This window comes from Larus michahellis, chromosome 2 (assembly GCF_964199755.1).
Source record: "Larus michahellis chromosome 2, bLarMic1.1, whole genome shotgun sequence".
Taxonomy (NCBI): domain Eukaryota; kingdom Metazoa; phylum Chordata; class Aves; order Charadriiformes; family Laridae; genus Larus; species Larus michahellis.
This window is the reverse complement of record NC_133897.1, coordinates 143,718,826-143,738,565: the sequence shown is the minus strand read 5'-3', so window position 1 is coordinate 143,738,565 and position 19,740 is coordinate 143,718,826. Positions and strand designations below refer to the sequence as shown.

The following is a 19,740-nucleotide window of genomic DNA, read 5'->3' as shown; positions in this document are numbered from 1 at the left end:
TTTTCATTTGGTGGTATGTGATGAAACAGCACCAGGATGAAAATGTTTTAATTAGAGGAAGTGGATCCTGGCTGGCTTAATACTAAATATTTGCTGCTCTAAGCATTTTACCACAAGAGGTTGAGGCTTATTCAATCTGTATCACAACAATTGTCCTAGTTTCAAGGCTTAAATCTACAGGAGCACGGGCTCCACGTTAAGGTGCAAATTTGGGTTATTAGTGTTCTTAAATCCACGTTGTGATGCCTTTTCGTTTTTACAAGACTAGTAGTTTTCCACAGGAAACCAAGCCGTGCTGAAGCAGGTGACTGAATGTGCGTATGTATATCCCCAGCTTCTCCCGAAAGATGGAAAATGAGGGGGGTATCTAATCCTCTTCCGCTGTTAGCAGGCAGCATTGGCAGTTGCTGTTCTGGCAATCCCAGGCAGTCAGTCAGTATGGCCCACTGATGCGATATCTCATCTGTACATTGTTTTGGAAGGTAAAAAAGCAGGTATTTATAATTGTCATCTTGCTGCTCTTCTCTTCTGTTAGCTTCCACTAGGCTCCTTTGAAAGCTGCGTTCCTCCAAGGCCTTCGATGAAAACTTCCTCGGCCGCTTTCAGCTCTGTCCTGAACAGTGGCTGGACGTTGGGTCACAGGACACGGAAATCTTATTCCCATAAAAAAGGAGTATGTCAGCCTGGAGCGTGCCAGACTAGCAGCAGAATGGAAAAATGGAAATAAGAGACAGAAATTCCCACTTCTGCATCTGTAGAGATCTTTTCTTCTCCCTTTTTTTTTTTTTTTTTTCCTTTTAAGAGAGGCTACAGATGCCCCATGCCCCTGAAAGTCTAATTGCCTACCTCAGCAGAGATTTGGGAGCGATCCACAGCCCCAGTTTTTGCTTTTCCCATTATTCTGCTGGAGACCCTTTCACAGCACGTTTGGTTTGTGTTGATCTTGTTCTCCAGCCTGCAGTTGGACGGAGATGCTCCGGGGCTAAAGAGCAAACACGCGTAACACGGGTGCTGTGGATGTGCACACACGAGCCTGGGATCAAGTGTGAGTCTCTGAAACAGTACAAACGCACAGGGTCAAATGTGCAGATGTGTTATTGACACTAAGAATAAAAGATAGTGGTTTTGGCAGTGCTAGGTTAACGTTTGGACTCGATGATGTTAAAGGTCCCTTCCAATCTAGATGATTCTATGATAGTCCTACACAAAGGACGTGTGCTCTTAATTAGCTTTAAAATTAATTTTTTAGGAAAAATTTTAGTATACATCAAAAATTATGGAAGAGTACGTCTGTGATTTTTGTCTCGTTGTCAAAGTTAAGGCAAATGTATTTTTAGTGCAATACTGTCTATGCCCTGTGCGTGCATTGCCTCGATAGCTGCTCCTGAACAGGTCTTACCTGAGTGAAAGCAGATCAGACCCTATCAGAACTACCAAATTATTGTAAGAAATAGAATTTCAAATGGGTTTTGGTTCACCTGCTTCTTCCTAAACAAAGCAAAAATCCTTATTGTCAGGTATATATCGATGCTGAATAACTCTTTCAAAGATGTCTTCATGCAGGAGTGACTTGGAATTTGCAGCCAGATACGGATACAGACACAGATCTTCCTTATGATTGCCATGGCTTTCACTTACTTGCAATGTTTTTTTCTCATTCACAAGAGTGGAGATTTTTCTTATATTTTCTAGAGTCAGAAAAGTTTTCCTTCGGGGTGAGGAAGAAAAAAGAAAAAGAAAAGAAAAATTCAGCTCAAAATCTAATTGTGAAAAACATTTAATGGTTTTGGATTGTATCTGCTTGAGGAAATTATGTTACAAACTGATCTTCACCTTTAAGTACAATAAGCACAGACACCTAGACGTTGAAATTGTGTTGTCCAGGAGGCACTACTTTTAAGTCCATAAACTTTGGAAAGTTTTAAATAGGAGAGGGGAAGTTAACTTGAATGTTAAAACTAAATAGAAAGAGCAAAGGTTTTCAGTGGGCAATTTCAACTTCGCAAGTAGTCCGGTCCAATTTATTTAAACTCTTGTGACTAAGCAGAGGACATTAATGGATTGACACCAAAGATGATCTTTCATAAGTGACAGTCCCGCATAATTAAATTTTTATAACTCGGGATTGTCATACTGGGTAAGACCTGAGCTTTAGGTAGCTCAATGTCTTGAATGCTGGTCAGCTGCATCATACCAGCTGCTGCATGGTGGAAGAGCCCCAGCAGTTCTTGTCCTCTGTCTGGCAGTTTGACTCCCTCTTGGTTCTGTAGCTTACTGTCCCTTCCATACTCTTGGGTTTTGGAACTCTAGTCGTTAGTCGTGGTTACAGCTGATTTTCCTGATATCTGTGCATGGTGGTATGGGTGGTCCAGTCCAGTCCAGACCAACCAGGTCCAACCTGACCTGCTGTTGTCAGTTGGCCCGTGTATGCTTGGATGCAAAGCTGGCATCTGCAGAGGGCAGTGGGAGGGTGGTTGGGGTGGTCAGGGGAGAAAGGCTGTCTTTGTGAGCAGCAGAGAGCCCTACCAGCCTGTCAGACATGCCTGGTGGCTGACTTGGCTTCTGAGTGTAATACTGAGGGCAGAGGATGAAACAGCAAGAAAGGATGTTGCCTGTGGAAGCTGCTTCTGGAGCAGGGTGTGGGACTGGAAGTCATGCTCCATAAGAAAAGACTCCTCAGGAAACATTGGAGCTGACCAGGAAGAGAAACAGAAGACGAGAAAGAGATAACGCTCCTCAAAGAGGTGAGATTTGAATCAACACAAGGATGTGAAGAACTCAGTGGAAAAAGTGGTTTCAGACACTCCAGACCAAAGGACCTACACTGAAACCCAGAGGTGTGCATAAGCCTCATTTCTCCTTGCTAGCTCCTAGAGAGGGCAATTACTAAAGCTTTGAGAGCAGACTATGGAGCCCCACCATGAGAGGGAAGACTGTTAGAGAGCCATCTGGAGAACTGTAGGTAGAAACAAGCTTCCTCATGAGGAAAAACAGTAGCATGGCAGAGAAAACTAAAGGAGCTTTTCCTGGCTGTCTACAAAAGGGTGCTGGCATGTGGACACTGACCATGGGCAGCACTGACCCAGCTCTTCCTTCTGTTCTGGCACGCTTTTGGCTTCGGCACCTGCCTGGGTCTCGCTGGGATTTTGCCCTTTTCCTGCAGGACTCTGGGTCTGCACTGGCAGGACAGATATCATTTGGGGGCTTGAGCATATTTATTTCTGCATCGGTACTCCTCGACTCCCCACCTCTTGAGATCTGAATCTTTTGTCTAATGCTGCACATAGAAGCCTCAGCCTCCTCCATCTGCCCTAGGGAGAGGGGGAAATACGGCACTGCCCCAGTCTTACTTCCATACTCATGGCTATAAAACAGAACTGGGAGATGTGTCCTGCCTGGTTATTGGTTATTGACTCCTTGGTTATTGCAAAACTCATGATTTTGAAAGCACTGAAGCATCTTCCTCTTCAAGTTACCTTTTTTTTTTTTAGTTGCTTCTGCGCTTTAACCCACATCACGGTGAGCAAAATTAAATACAAATGGTATCTGTTGTTGTCTTGCTGTTCTTCTGACTGTACATTCAGCAACAATGACAAAACTTTTGTCAATACCAAAGACCTCAGTACTTATGTTGTCAGCATAGGCTACCTTTGCAGTTCTGGAGGTGATACTGAGAGTCTCACAGCTGAGAGTTGTGGCCCTGGGTGATCCTGGCATGAACAGCTTCCCTTGAATAACTGCTCTTACTCCGTTGTTAACTCTCTCACTGTGTTTGGTGATGTTTCTGAGGCACAGAGAAGCTGATTAAATAATTTACCACACCCTTATGTCCAGGATATAAGGACAAACCTCTTCCTCATGAAGAGTGTCAGGCATTGTAAAAGGTTGCCCATAGGTCGCAGTCTCCATCCTTGGGGTTTTTTAAGATCAGACTGGATAAAAAACTGAGCAACATGGTCTGACCTCAGAGCTGTCCCTGCTTTGGACAGGTAGTTGGACTTGAGACCTCTTGAAACCCTTCTGACCTGAATTATCTTATGATCCTGTTGGCACATCCACTTGCAACAAAATATTCCATTGTAATGCAGCGCGTGGTATTCACACAGTGTTTCCCTAAATCACAGCTAGGAATAAGGAATCCAGGCTATGTGACTGTAAAGCATGCATTTCAAGACTTTTTCCTGCCGTAGCTTCATTCACCCTGATTCACCTTGAGTACTGCTCTCATTTAGGGTCCTGTGGTTGGCAAGACCGTTCTGTTTCTTCTAGATCTAGATTCTGCCCTTTCTCACTGAGATCTGTGAGGGCTCAAAAGCAGTAACAGCCTTTCCCCAGCCACCAATTGCTCATCTACTACAGGGAGGACATCCACTGCTCAGCTGATACTGCTCAGCAGACACGTGCATCTTTTCCTCCAGCACTGGATAAAGGCAGACAGAAAGGACCAGATGTCGTCCTCATGGTTCAGGCATTCTTACGTTCCCCCCATGGCTCACATCTGGATCATCTGTTGCTACTTTCAGACTCAACATTGCACAAACTATGTGCAATGTTAATGTGTGCCCAAGGGTAAGGGTTATTCCTAAGAGAGCAAGAAAAAAGCCCTTTCTCAGATTTGAAGGACCTCAGCCCTTCAGCCCTTAGGATTGTGTTCATAATGGCAGCTCTTGTCTCAGTAAGCCTAGTGCTCTGGGTCTCGACAAGAGCTGACAACACCCTCCGTATCAGGAAGCAGCTTGTTGTGAACCAGTGACTTCTCAGAAAATGTTCTAGCCCAGTGCCCATGTAGCGGGTTTCAGATCACTATGCCTGGACAACAAAAAACCTTCAGTCATCTTGATTGTTCAAACTGAAAATTGAATGTGAGGTCAAATTTCTGTTTGCTACAGATTTAAATTCACATCCTTTGCTTCAGACAAGCCACAAGCCTGGGACCGCCTCTCAGACACGTCTGTGTGCTCCGTACGCCTCTGGTCTCCAGCGCGTATCATCCTATTCTTCTTTTAGCAAGGGCATTAGGAAATTCAGATGAGAGCCCACATGTCTGATCTTAACAGGGCAGTTAAGGCATGAACAGCCCGGGCAGTTCAGCTACCCAGATCTCCTGGAGTTCGCAGCTTAATCTTCAGTAGCATGGCCAAGTTGTTCAGGCAGTCTTTCTGAACGGGAGCATCTCTGAAGCTCACCTGGAATACCAGTCGGCTGGCTTCCACAGGGACAGCTTCTTCGAAGTCAAACAAAACTCCCCCAAGCCCCAAATTATACGAGATTAATTATTTAAAGGAAAAAAAGGGGAGAGTTTTCTACGGTGGCAGAACACTATGTTATTTCTTAGCAGAGCCGGACATTTTTAACAGAGGCACGTGTGCTCCAAGAGCAGAGTGTATGTGGCCAACGCATCTCAGAGAGCCACCTCTTAGGAACTAACTGTTCTTTTCCAATTAAATATCAAAAATGGGAAATGATGGATGGTTTAATCGAGCCCCTTCACATAATTTACTCTGGGATAGAAGATCATTCACAGTTGTTTTTTTTTTCCAAATGTGTCTCGGCGTAAGGGCTTTTCTTGATCCTTAGTTCTTCTCTGTCTTACCTGAAATGCCATTATTTTCCTGTTGCTCTCTGTGGGAGGCACGACCGGTGCCTCACGCGGCAGCGCAGGCGGGGAGCACTGCTGCCTGCTGTTCACCACCGCAGTCCTCTCCATCCTCTCCATCCCTGCCTTTCAGGAATTGAAGAGCTTGTTTGGTTTTTGAACAAAACTGCTGAACTGTCTCCTGTAATGCCCTATTACCCTACCCGGCTGTAAAGCACTGCTTTTGATTTTTGCTTGGCTGGTTTGCTAGCAAAACTGTGTTTGCATGTATATGTACTGCACTGGCATGCCAGGAGGCGAGCAGAGATATGTCTATCCAGCTACGTGTTTGGCAAAAACAAACCAATCCTTTTATCGTCAAATGAGATGTCGTTATAGCCACCCTCTGCCCTCTCCCTCAGCAAAGTCAGGCTGTAAAAAAAGAGACCTGTCCTGTTAGAGTTAACGAGAAAAACCCAGTCGAAGTCAGCGGTGCAGGGGCCTTAACCTTTCTGAAATTGGCGGCACAATTTGCATGGCTGGTGGTGTGGTGAGTCAGCACGGATGGGATGGGATGAGTTGACGTGTGGTTAGCGAGCACTGCACCGCTTGGCTCCGATACCCTTATCTCCTTGCTGGGGGTGTGTTAACACCTTGCCTAATCCCTGTGCTTTCTTGGAGGGGGGTTACCCTTGCACCTCCAACAAGCGTGAAACTGTGGGAGAGCGCTTGTTGGAGCACTGTGGGAGAACTCCGTCTTTGAGTGCAGAGATTCAGGATGGGTGCCAGCCAGCAGCTCGTGTCAGCTTCGAGCCTCCGTTTCCCCGCGCCGTGGGGCTGTGACAGTGCAGACGGGCGCTTCCCATTAGATACTCACAGGCACCGAAAATAGACACTCCATTACTGTAGCACATTGGCTGATGGTAATGATAGGGCTCTGCTTACTAGTTCAGCTCCATACTGGCAATCTGGCCACTTTGCATGCTTTATTTATCAGGTATTAATTGCAACTTCCACTTATCACCCCCAGCCTAAATCGCCACATCGTCCGTTGCAGCCTTCAGACATTTATTTATTTTTGCTTTTGTTATTGGCATCAGAAAACTCAATTACAGGCGAGCAGGCATGCATACACACACAGTAGTAGGTTTGTGCTGATGTTTTTAAAGATACACATCTGCTGATACTAAAAATAGGTCCATGTCAGCAGCTTGGTAATTTTAGGCTCAATGAGAATTCATCCCCATGGTAACTGTACAGTTGTTGAATCATTTATTATTTGAGCTTCAAAATCACAACAGTGCTGGCAATTTTCCTCCTCTGAACATTTTTAAGGACCTTTTGCAGTGTTGCAGTACTCCTCGCTCCGCACCATCAATATTTATCAAGCAAACAGCGCCAGCCCTTGAACTGACTACGCGCTTCTTCTCGGCCGTCTCGGGACAGGGATATTCGATAGCGGGACGGCAGTTTAAATAGTTTTCACTTTTATGATAACGGCAGTCCCGCTGCCACGGCTGTTTGGCTGGGGATGGCACACACCAAGCCCTGCAAACTCCCGATTGGCAAAATGCAACTTTAAAGTGCGGACCTAAGCCTCAGCCTTTGTCTTGAGAGCCAGAAAATAAGATATCTCAGGTCTCGCTGCTGCAAGAGGTTTTGCAGATAAGGGGCTGGTAGTTTTTGACTGTGTAGATAGATGCGGTTGACTCCAAGCCGGTGCGGGGGACACACTGCCTGGCTTCGTGGAGATAAAAGCTGTTTGTACTTTCCCTCGCTTACAGATAACGCTCATTAGCCGTCTTGTGCTAAAACCAAGAGGTCAGAGGAGTTGGCTAGCAAAGCATAAGGTGAAACTCGGGTCCCCTGAGCCCAGGGGTTGCTCAGACTCTGCTCTCATAGAGCCTCCAGAGAGCGGGACCGGCGGAAGTTCTGCAGGATGGGGCGGGGGGGCTGTGACCACCGTCAGGCTTGAAACAACAGAAATAACTCAGCAGCAGAAACGCTTCCGCAGCATACAAATTGCATTGAAATGGGGTGCCTGAGACTGATTTCGGGATGGATTTAATCACAGGCATCAACTCCCTCACCAGCTGCCTGCATTATTTTTGTCGCACCATTGCTGGCCATTAAATTTACTCGAGTGCGCAATACGGAGGGCTGTTAACATTTTAGGTAGAAGAGGTTCAGTCCCTTTTAATCTGACAAACTGGGGTCTGAAAGACTGACCCAGAAACACAGACACTATTCCCAGGTGCCAGCAGTTGTAAAGTGATAACGCTTCACAGAGCCGATTCCTCCTGGGTTAAACATTATAGCTATTATATACTGTCATGATTGATGCCGTATTTTTAGCTCAAACGCAGTTTCACTGTGTGAGCTTTTAAGAAGCTCTTGGACAAGGTAATCTGCAAGGCGCTTTTAAATTGCCTTTCGTCTTATTAGTTCAGTTGAGTTGAACACAGCGAGGCAAGGATGTGCAAGTGCCTCGTACAGCCGCCGTGCCGCTGCCTTCCACCTTAAGCAGCTCTCTGTAAATCCGTCAGTGCCCAAAGTGTGCTGTGCATCTCCCGTGCGGGATTTGTCAGGTGATCCTGGTGTGCACCGCAGGGAGAGCCCGCCTCTGCCATCAAGGGGAGCTCGGTTTCGCCTCCCGTGCAAGTGTACGATCATCGCTGATGTCAGTCCAAGTCACCTACATCCAAAGGGACAATACAGCGCTTTCCCCAATGGCAGAAGCAGGAGAAGGTGGCCCGTCCGCCAACCAGGCCCCAGCACCAAAGTTCTCTCCTGGACAATCAGCAGCTATTCTCTATTCAAGCATCTGGTTGCTCAGTCTGTTCATTTAATTAAACCAGAAATATCCTTCCCTCCAGTTGGTTCAGCCGCTATACATTTATCCCAGAGCACACACAGAGACAGATTTGGAAGGCGCTGCCTTTTTTTTTATTTCCACCTACCAGCCTCCATCTTCCCGGACTGGAATGTTGCTCTGCGGCCGCAGGCTCAGCTGGCCGAGGCGATGCCGGGTCTCGCTGCATCGCAGCCAGAACATTTCAATAGGAGAATTACTCGCCTGTAGCATCCAGAAAGCTGGTCACAGCTCACAGGTTTTTTAACGAGTTGGGAGGGGGAAAAAAATCACCTGCACAATAGACCAGAAGCAGCGTTTATTTCCAAACCCGTTGTGGCCAAGAGTTTTTTTCCCAGAAGTTTTTTTTGACTCACCACACAGTGCTGGGCGGGCGACTCGGCTCTGCCCCGTAGCCTGCTGCCCATGGAGACGCGGTGGCTGTGCCAGAGCCCCCCCAGCTCTTCCCAAATACTGTTTTCCCCTTGTCACAGAGAGTAAAGATCTGAGTAATGATCTGAAATACGCTGTTACTGCCGTGTGGCATACAGCTAACCACAGCACCCAGTTTTACATTGTCATTATTTTTGGATTTTTACCTAGTTATACGTTTTTGATCCTGTTTTGGGACGGGGAAGACACACAGAGTGACGCTGTGTGTTGCCCCAGCAGCATTGCTGACCATGGGGCCCTGCAGCCTATGAGCTGGGTCCACAGGAGGGCCACGAAGATGATCATAGGGCTGGAGCACCTCTCCTACGAGGACAGGCTGAGAGAGCTGGGGTTGTTCAGCCTGGAGAGGAGAAGGCTCTGGAGAGACCTTATAGCGGCCTTCCAGCGACCTGGAGGGGGCCTGTGGGAGAGATGGGGAGGGGCTGTTTGCAAGGACACATAGCGATAGGACGAGGGGCAATGGTTTTAAACTAGAGCAGGGTGGGTTTAGATTAGACATTAGGATGAACTTCTTTACAATGAGGGTGGTGAGACACTGGAACAGGTTGCCCGGAGAGGTGATGGAGTCCCCATCCCTGGAGACATTCAAGGCCAGGCTTGATAAGGCTCTGAGCAATCTGGTCTAGTTGAAGATGTCCCTGCTTACTGCAGGGGCTTGGACTAGACGACCCTTGAAGGTCCCTTCCCACCCAACACATTCTACGATTCTATGAGCTCTGGGGGTGGCCATAACCCAGGGTACTGAGGTCAGAAGCCCTCCACAGGCACTAGTGAGGGTGTTATTGAACCTGCAGAGCAGCAGCAGCAATTGGTGACCACATGTGGAAAGGAGACTATCCTGCCTGAGCCTTGGAGACCAGGCTGGGTTTGAAACTTTGGGTGCAGTCTCTTCCAACATAGGATGCATTTTTATCTGAACTCAGAGGGAAACAATGAACGTGTAATTCCCTCAGACTATTTTTGCCATTGCTGTCTGAAAAAGAATCAAGTGTTAAAGCACATCTATCAGCTCTATCTTACTAGCTTTTTCCATCTGGTTGTAACCGTATGTTAGTTAGTAAAAATAGCTCATCTATGATTTGTATTAGGGTAGTGACAAGGGTCCTTTAACCGGGAACGGCTCCTGAGCAGCGGGGTGCTCTAGAAATGTTGTCACTCCATAACTTTGTGCTTACGTACAATCGCTTCTAAGAGACATTTATTCCATGTAGCATCCCTGCCCTCTCCGCCCTGCAGGCACATCTGGATGGGCTGAAACTTTTTAATAAATGGGCTACCTGTTGTTTTTTGTTTGGAGTGTATCTTGCCCCCCAGGCTACACACCAGGCTCCTAAGAAGTGCAGGCGAAGCCGTTTCAGGTGGCCAGCACGTGCCAGCCGCTGCAGCTGCCTGCCAAAAACTGGCTCAGCTGATGGCTGGGGAGCTCGCAGCACAGACACCTTCCTCTATAACCTCACGCTGCCTTTGATGTAGGGGCTGAGACTGGAAGCAAAGCAGGGCCAGGGGTGCTTCCCCTGGTTCCCAACAGCCAGAGGGACACACAGACAGCATGGACGGGGCCAGCATCCCCCGCATCACAGCAGCCCGTGCAAGTCCCTGCCTGCATGGATGGGCACAGGGCATCGGGGTTTGATGTTAGAGATCTCAGGGTGAACGCTAACAAAATCCCATTTTTGCTGCTCATGCTTCATTATACAGTGACGGATAGGTTCTCTCTACAGGCGTCAACGTGTAACAGCTCTCTAAAAGGCAAACCCGGCTTGCTGATTAATATAGGCTACTTTAATTTTCTCTGCGCTCATTTCTGTGCATTCTTATTTCATTCCCATGCTGTCAAGGAGGACTCTTGCTGCAGGCATGAGAGAGAGGACGCCCCTTCCCTCCCCATTGGGGATCCGGTTGCAGTGGGGCCAGCAAAACCTCAGCCTCTGCCCAGACCCCCCCAGACCCCAGCAGTGATTCACAGCAGGGGCTCAGCACTCCCCCACCCCCAGACCCCGTGCGCACAGTGAGGCCGGGACCACTCTTTTATCACCAGTCAGGCTCAAAAATCAGTATGAGATTAGCTGTCGATTGCTGGGGTTGACAAGGGCTGGTAGCCTTTATGGTCCAAACCACTCCTGCGCCTGGTTTCTGCAATGAGGCTGGATGCGATAAGATTCTGCCACCCATTCGCCCATCGCGGGAAGCCTTGGTTGAGTTCCTCTGTGGGTGATGCGATGTCCCCAGGCTGCGAGCCTAGTGCTGTGCCTCCAGCTGGCCTTCCCTAAAGGTCACCTCAGGTCTTTTCAGGCCATTTCATTGCCTGGGATCCTGTGACGCCCTAGTGACATCCCAGTGTTGATGGTGGTGCTACTTCAACTCCCTGCTCGTTCCTGGCTCGGCACTGGGTCTCCCCTTGGCTCTGCGGGCACCGCTGTTGATCCAGCTCCAAACTGTGATCAGTAACAGGGAGCTGTTCCAGTGGTTAAAGATCTCTATTGCCTTTCTATGCCCAAGAGGGCCCTTGGGCGTTCAGAGCTGTGCCCAGGACCCAGGGCAGCGTGCGGTGGCACAGGGCTGGCTGCAAGCATGGCTCAGGAGGAGGAACAGATATTTCATTGGGGTTGCTCTCATACTATGAGGTCGTGGCTCCAGGGGATGAATGGGGGCATACCTCGTAGGCAGAGGTGATATCTTTCATTAACTGGAGTGATAAAGTTGAAAAAAACCCAAAGTTTGGGTCTCCAGGCCCTTCCTCGGGTATGATATTTCTGTGTTTCAGACATCTCATAGGCAGAGCTAGTCAGGGTACAGTTTACTGGAGTTCATGGGGGCTCCTTGCTCAGTTAAAGCCACTAAATCAGCCCTGTCCCTTGAGCCCAGCGAGGTTGACGTGCACAGCCACATCCTTCACAGCAGTAACTGAAGTGGCGGGGTTGGTATTTAATAATTCTTTTTAGCTGTTTTCCAGCTCAGTTCTGTAGCCAGCACTTTGGCCGCGTGTCCTTTCAGCAGGGTTTGCTCCAACTCACTTCAGTTACTGAAGTGTCTCATCGCAGGAGATCCCACAGCAGACCAGGATAACACTTTCCCTGGGGAGATGCAGGTACTAAGCCAAGTAACTGCCGTGTGACATGCAAGAGCCACAGGAGAACGTTTTTTATCACCACCCTCCATTTACACCATGAAAAGATGTATTTTTTTCTTTGCTTCCAATTTAACGCATCATGACCTTCCATCGGCTCCTCAGGCCAAGCAGGGCAGAGGTGGCAAAGGCAGATGAAAGCAAGCTGGTCTCGCTTATGCTGGCTCTGACTGCCCAGACTTGTTTGCCAAGTAGCCCATTCTTTAACCTGTGATGTGTAAAAGGATCTCTTGGCTCCCTTTTCTGATGAGGATGCAGGCGAGAGCGGCTGTTTACATCTCCATTCAAGTGATTAATGATTAAACAACAAAAACAAAGTAGTCCGCATGGATCCACGAGCCGAACGTGCCCATCTGAGCACACACTGAAATAACCGCTTGCTTCGAGGTGACATCGAGCCTGGCAAACACACCGGCTCCTTCCCTGCAGCACGAGGCTGGAGGGGGACAGGGGATGGAGGGGGGATGCTGGGGAGGGTGCCATGCCCACCTCTCGCTGCCCTCTCTTCTGGGGCAGTGCTGTGGCATTTTGGGTCTTTGCATCGCATCTTTCGCCCCCTTCCCTCCCCTTCAGCACTGTCCCCTGCCAGCCCTTCTCCCCCATGAGGGGCACAGCCCAGGTCTGCCCCCTCCCCAGCTCCAGAGAGGCCAAGGGGGTGACCTTGGAGAAACAGCAAGATGGACTAGAGATCATAGAATGTGTTGTGTTGGAAGGGACCTTTAAAGGTCATCCAGTCCAACCCCCCTGCAGTAAGCATGGACAACTAGATCAAGTTGCTCAGAGCCTCATCAAGCCTGGCCTTGAACGTCTCCAGGGATGCGGCCCCCACCACCTCTCTGGGCAACCCGTTGCAGTGTCTCACCACCCTCATTGTAAAGAACTTCTTCCTAATGTCTAATCTAAACCCACCCTGCTCTAGTTTAAAACCATTGCCCCTCATCCTATCGCTACATGCCCTTGCAAACAGCCCCTCCCCATCTTTCCTGTAGGCCCCCTTCAGGTACTGGAAGGCCGCTATAAGGTCTCGCCGGAGCCTTCTCTTCTCCAGGCTGAACAACCCCAGCTCTCTCAGCCTGTCTTCATAGCAGAGGTGCTCCAGCCCTCTGATCATCTTCGTGGCCCTCCTCTGGACCCACTCCAACAGGTCCATGTCCTTCTTGTACTGAGGGTTCCAGAGCTGGATGCAGCACTTCAGGTGGGGTCTCACGAGAGCAGAGTAGAGGGGCAGGATCACCTCTCTATCAGATAGAATCAGATAGGCAGGAGCATGAAAAAAGGCAGAAAGTCCAGACTCAGGGAAGCGGGTTGCAGAGGGGAAGAGGGCATCCTCACCCTCAACCCACCCTGGAACACTTCATTACAGAGGGGGTTAGAGTCTTCTCTCTCTTCTCATTATTTTGGCCAGTTTCTACCAGCTCTGCATTTTAACAAGGTCCCTTGCTAAAACTGTTAAAGCATTAAGAAAAACAAACAAAAAAAAAAGGCGGTGCAGGCTTTTTTCATTGCAATGTGCTGCTTTCTGGCAGCATTGCTTTTAGGATGGATCTCACCACTTCTAAGATCCCGAAGTACAGCAGTCCTAGTGTTCGAGGTTCTCGGCAGGGATAAAAGCACCCCGAAAAATGACATCTCCTTAGAGAAGAGCAGTGCTGCAATCCAGACACCAGAACATACACAGCTTTGGTTGGCAAGGTACTAATCATGGGTTAAAACAGACTTCTGGTAGCGCTTTGCAAGTTACTTCAATCAGTGTATATTTATTTTCAGCTCGCAATCTTTGAAAAGAAAACAACCAAAACCCACAGACTAAAATATAATTAAGAATTTAAAGTATTCGATAGTTTAAAAATTGTTTGGTTTTGATTGCTGAGGATGCATGGTAGAAAATTTGGGATGAGAAATTTCAGACCTGTCAAAATAAGAGAGCACCGAGCCCTCTATAGCTGCACCCAGGGAGCACAGAAACCAGCCTTTCCCAACACCCACTTACAGCTTTTGCTGTTGTGAGACATTATAGTGCGATTATCCCTCATCTTGCAAAAGTGCAAGTAGAAAAATAAAAATTTAAGGGAAGTGTTCAAGGCCAGGCTGGATGGGGCTTTGAGCAGCCTGGTCTAGTGGGAGGTGTCCCTGCCCAGGGCAGGGGGGGTGGAACTAGGTAATCATTAAGGTCCCTTCTAACCTGAACCATTTTATGATTCTATGAATTTTTCAGAAGTCCTTCAGGCTTAAAAAAAATCCTACCCTAGATGTGGGACATTATTTTCATAGTCGACAAATTGTGACAGAATTCTTTTTTTTTTTTTAAATGGTTTTAAACCATGAAAAAGATTGAAGTGTTCCTAGTTAAACAGTGTAACATCATGCCATGCTGACCACAGAAAGCACCTAAGTTTTAGGAAAAAGCCTATAAAAAAAAAAATCCTTGACATTAAGATTTTATAAAAACTACATAAAGTACATAAATATTCAGGTTTAGATTTTTAATTTGGGAATTTTAAAATACAAGACAACATGCTTGCTGAGACTCGGTTAACAAAAAAAAAACAAAACAAAAACACACCACCAAAAAACCCAACAAGAACAAAAAAGAGAAACAGGATGAAGATGTAGCAGCCCAAATACTGGACATACTTTCATCATCAGGGTAAACAGGGTTGTCATTCCTGAGGCCATCCAGGCCAGTGGAAGGTATGATATGCTTCCACAGTTTAGATTTTTTTGCTTAGGCATATAAGCCCATCAGATTTTAAAACAGGTTTTACTAAGACTGTAGTTCAGAAGCTGAATTTCCTCCATGTGACACAACAGTTTTAAATACAATCGTTATAAAAGCATAATATGTTTTCACAAATTTTTTTTTCAGATTAATTCCAGTTATTACCTTCATATTACATAGTATGTACACACGTGAATACCTGAGTGGCAGATTCACATCAATCAATAGTCTTAACCTCAGAGGAAGTTACATCATGGAATTGGACTTTCATCTTTACTCATGGAATCTCAGACTTTCCTGTTTAAAATAAATAAAATTGCCTCCAGCTGAGAGCCTGTCTAACTGATGTAAATGAGATATTCAAAGATATCAAAGCTGTGAGATTTCCCAATTAATCTTGCAAAAAGAAAACCAAATATACACACGTTTTCCCCTTTTGTAGGGATCACCTCATTTCTAGTTTGTTGATTTCTAGAACATACAACCATTATAACCAGGGAATGATATATTACTCAGCTTCAGGTTAGGTGAAGTTTCATGTTGTAATTAATTAAAACAGACAGATTATTGAAAAAGAATATAAAGGATTCAGTTCTGAACTAGATAAATAGAAGCCAAAGAATCCCAAACATGAGAGAACTTGTGAAAAATAACACAAAATCCAACCCAGATCACATATATTAGGATGTGCATCTAACTACAAAATCTAAGGCCAGGGTCCTAAGGAGAAACTGGTAGCATCATAGAAAAGAAGGCTGGAGGGGACCTGAAGACGACATCTTGTCCATGCCTGTGCCCGACAGTGGGGTCAGCTATACCAGTGCCGTCTCTTGTGGGTGCTTGGCCAACCAGTCCCAAAAGATTACTGGGGTGGAGACTGATCAGCCTCCCCAGGCAGTCCAGATCAGTACTTAACTCCTGCTGGTAGGAGAAGGTTTGTTCTCATGCCTCCCTTAATCCCTGGCTGTAGCTCCGTCCCTCTCTCATGGTCCCATCCACAGTGAGAAGAATTTATTCCTTCTCTCCTCATAGTCTTTTTTTTTTTTTTTTTTTTTAATATACTGTTCTCATACCTCTCCTCAGCCTCCTTTTCACCAAACAAAGCCATCCCAATGCCTTCAGCAGGCCCCTGGGAGCTGTTTTCACATCCCATCTGTTCACTCTGCAGTTGGTCCACGTCTTTCTGCAATTTTTGTGCCAGTTGATGGCCATAACTTTTTGCTAAAATTTTACCAGCACTGTATAGAAGACTTGGAAAACTTCAAGGGCATCCCAAGCAAAAGGCCCATTTGTGCAACCCAACATGAGGTTTGCCTTTGTTTTTTTAATTATTGTTGCATTCAGTTTGTGATTTATTTTTCCAAACCCTTTCTGTCCTACTGCTTCCCATCCACTCATTCCCTACCGGTATTTGCACAGTTGAGCTATTCCTGTGAAGTTAATATGCAAAGACTCTATTCCACCGTCACTCTCCAAGCGGCTTATATAGGCTAATTTTCCCTCTGCATAACTACTAGTTTATAATTGTACTCCAAAATTAAAGGCAGAACCATCTTCTCAGGAAGAAAAGTTGGAAATACCATTTAAAAATATTTTGCATCGACTAATCCTGTTCAATATACTCATGTTTACAGAACAGTGATTTAAAAGAATGCTCTATCAAATACTTCAGACTGTAACATCATGAAGTTTGCCAGCAGAAAATATAAATCTAGATTACTATGGCTGTAGTGATTGCGGGAGGGTGGCATACAGGAAAGAGAAGAACAAAGAAATAAGGTAAAAAAAAATGAAAGGGGAAAAGAAAAATTAAATTAGATAGCCTGATTTCCATTATCCCTTGCCTTGTCTGGAAAAGTTTTTCTATTTTGCCACCCCCCTACTTCCACACCCCCCCCCCTTTTTTTTTTCTTCCCCTGTACTTACTTTCAGAGATACCAAGACACTGCTGTGGATTTGGTCTCGCTGTCACTAAATCCTGCTATAGGATGAACATAAGCACCCCATACCCAGAGTGCTTTACAGGAACTCTGTCAACTGTTGATGTTTCCCAAGTGTCTCTCAGGAACCACATCATGAGTCAGGTCCTAAAATTTTTCTATTCTTTATGCTGAGTTTGGGGAAAAATCAGGGAAGAAAAAGCAAAACAGGCTCCAAAGCTGCTGGGATCCCAAATTAGGCATCCCCTGCGCAGTCCCCACAGCCACAGAGATGAGAGGTCTCCGGCTGCAGTGTTGCAAAAGCCTGTTTTCTTCTTGAGAGAATACACCAATGATGGAACACACAGATGCAGCCCTTCAGCCACAGTTAAAAGGTACATCTGGGAGAAGAAGCAAGGCAGAACCTGACACTGAGGTCAGCCTCTCCAAACAGCACAGGTCCCAGCTCCTGGGCTCTCCACCCAGGACCATCCAGGTGTTTTAGCGAGTCTGAGGCTGAAGCACATTCCCAGCTCCAAGTGCCTGTCTCTGTGAGGGGAATCACCTTTGGGAGAGTAGCAGCCCAGCTGTGCTTTCCAGGAGAAGCTGGGCCAGCAAGGAAGAGTCCATAGGATAAATGTTTTCCCATGTCAACCTCCAGAAGTATAACCAGCACGTTTTTTTGTGGATTTGCATGGTTTTAAATAACGTGACAGGTATTCTTGCCAAAAACCCCTTATCTTGTTTGGCAGTAACTTTCTCACTTGAGTTTCTAACTTGCAGCAGAGAAGAGTTGCTTGTGGCCAATTTCAAGAACAGATGAGCTTGCAGTCCTCTGTTCTGTAATATTTATTTTAAACATGCCAGAGAACCTATCCCCTTTGCAACTTTTAGCCTCACAAGTCTATTTCAGAGTTTCTTTTCCCCCACCCTCCTTTCTTCAGTACAAATAACGAGTATAATCGCCATGGAAAGATGCTGCGCTCTAACCAAGTCCCAGAGAGAGCACGGAATGCTAAAAGACATCAGTTATTTCAGTAAGAGCATGTACATCATCCAATTTCTTTGCTCATAGTGACAGTTGTGGTGCTGGGTATATTCGCTCTAGTTCAGAGAGACCAAACTCTAACTACTGTCCCTGCCTGAGCTTCCCTTAAAGCAGACAAGGTGCTGGGCCTTACAACAGATCGTAATTCCTCCGCTTAAACACAAGATTGTTAAACACCAACCAGTGTGGGTGGAACAGGAAGTGGAAAAATGAAAACAGTATCACAGGAGAGACAGTAACTGCATTTCTCATTTTCTGACTATGCAGTGTGATCAAAGTTTGGAAATACCTACTCCTGTAAGCCATTTAAAATGTAAATATCTGAGTACATAGGGAAAGCATACAAGATAAGAATCAGAGACAAAGCGTTTAACATACCGCACTTATATTTTTTTTTTTTTACAAAGTTACAGCATTTTTCCTCAGATAATCCACTTTACATTCCTAATTTCTGCACTGTGTAAAATATGTCTGTATATAAAGTTTACAGAGGCTTCTTCCGCACAGATTAGACAAATATGTACAAGACAACAATTATTTTTTTATAAAAATGTCAAAGGCACAATTAGAGGTCTTAAAATACTTTTTTTTAAAAAAAAACAACAAACAACTTTAAACTGTGTGCAAAATCAGGTAAAAAATACTTTTTTTGCTCTGTCATAGAATGTAGTAGATCAGACTTGGTAGGTTCAGGCTAAACTATTTCTGTGTTAAGAGCAGCTTAATACTTTCTTTATCAAGAAGAAACCCTCAAGTACTTGTGTGATTTCAGTACCTGTGCTCTCAGTGAAGGGTTTAGTGGTCTGTGCGCGCGTGTCTGAAAATCGTGCATTAGCTTTAAAACAGTCAGAGGTTCGTCTGCTGATTTCCAGAGTTCTGATGAGTTTTCTTGAGCACAATTGGCTTGAGCAGTGGTAAAACAGGGAACATAATGAAAATCTCCATCTAGGCGAGCTGTGTTTGTTCAAAACATCAGAAAGGGTGGAGGAATCTGCATGAAAGAGTTGTGCAGGTCACTGAACCCCATGATAGAAGCAAGTCTTAATTTATTGATTTCCAAAATACCAAATCTTTACTGAAGGATCAACAGCTTTAGTTTTCACCTCACGCACGCAATTTCAATGACACTTTGTGTTAGAGAGAACAGTGTTTCTCTGAGAGTATGCCAGAATTTCTACACTATTACAGGACCTTCCAGCTTTCAAGGTGAAGTTTTACAGTTTCAACTCCATCACGGCAATACCATTACTATCCCCCAGTGCCTGCTTCGCTCACTTCTACCTTCCCATCTCAGACACAGGTACTCACACAGCTAAGCCGTAAAGTGGATTGGGTGAAAACAGACTGAAAGCCAAACCCAACGGGTTCTTCCAGTTGGATCAGCTCCCCCAACCAAGATCCCTGCATGGCAATGCCCACCATAGACAAGCAACAATAGCTGGATGGGAAGCAATGTAGTGTAGTTTAAGCCACGATGCTACTAACCACCTAACTGCAGCCTCAGACTGTTAGTTATAGGGATGGGATTTAGCTTTATCAACCCAGACAAAAGTCAGTTTGTTGGACAACTAGCAGATATGGTCACTTTTGTCTTTACACGTGCAGTACTTCACTTAGCAGGACTTACAGCAGATGACAGTGAGGTGATGCTGCAGGTGAAGATTTTGCCCAGAAGCGGATTACACCCTTGGCTAAGTAAGAAGGCATTTTTGGTTGTTATTTTTCAGAGGAGAAGGTGAAGAAAAGAATAGAGGAAAGAAGAGGGCATAAAAGAAATCTGTCACTTTTTTGACTACCTATTTTTAAAAGACTAGAGATTATGAGGTTTTTCATAAATATTTCTATATCTTCCTCTACGACTACTGCACATGATAAAGCACACAGTGCAGCCACCAATATACTGCTTTGCAATTCAACTTGTATTCTTCTGCACAGATGCTTTCGGGTGACTTCACCCTTTGACTGTTCCTATACAGAAGATAAAGTAAACCAAGCTTCAAAGGCTGAAGCGGCCTGATCAGAAAGCTCACAAAAGCAAGAGAGTAGCT

At 45.9% G+C, this 19,740-nt stretch overlaps 1 protein-coding gene across 4 annotated transcripts in view; it reads right to left on the bottom strand.

Annotated features, from left to right (window-relative positions):
* Positions 1-17,834: 17,834 nt before the first annotated feature.
* The window catches only part of ESRP1 (epithelial splicing regulatory protein 1), a 36,784-nt gene continuing 34,878 nt past the window's right edge, over positions 17,835-19,740 (bottom strand). For all 4 annotated transcript variants that reach the window (XM_074577440.1, XM_074577443.1, XM_074577441.1 and 1 more), the window contains one exon: positions 17,835-18,683. Coding sequence is in view for 1 of the 4 variants with exons in the window: in XM_074577443.1 (XP_074433544.1) it covers positions 18,665-18,683 (19 nt within the window). In the remaining 3 variants the exon portion in view is untranslated. The remainder of the gene's footprint in view (positions 18,684-19,740) is intronic.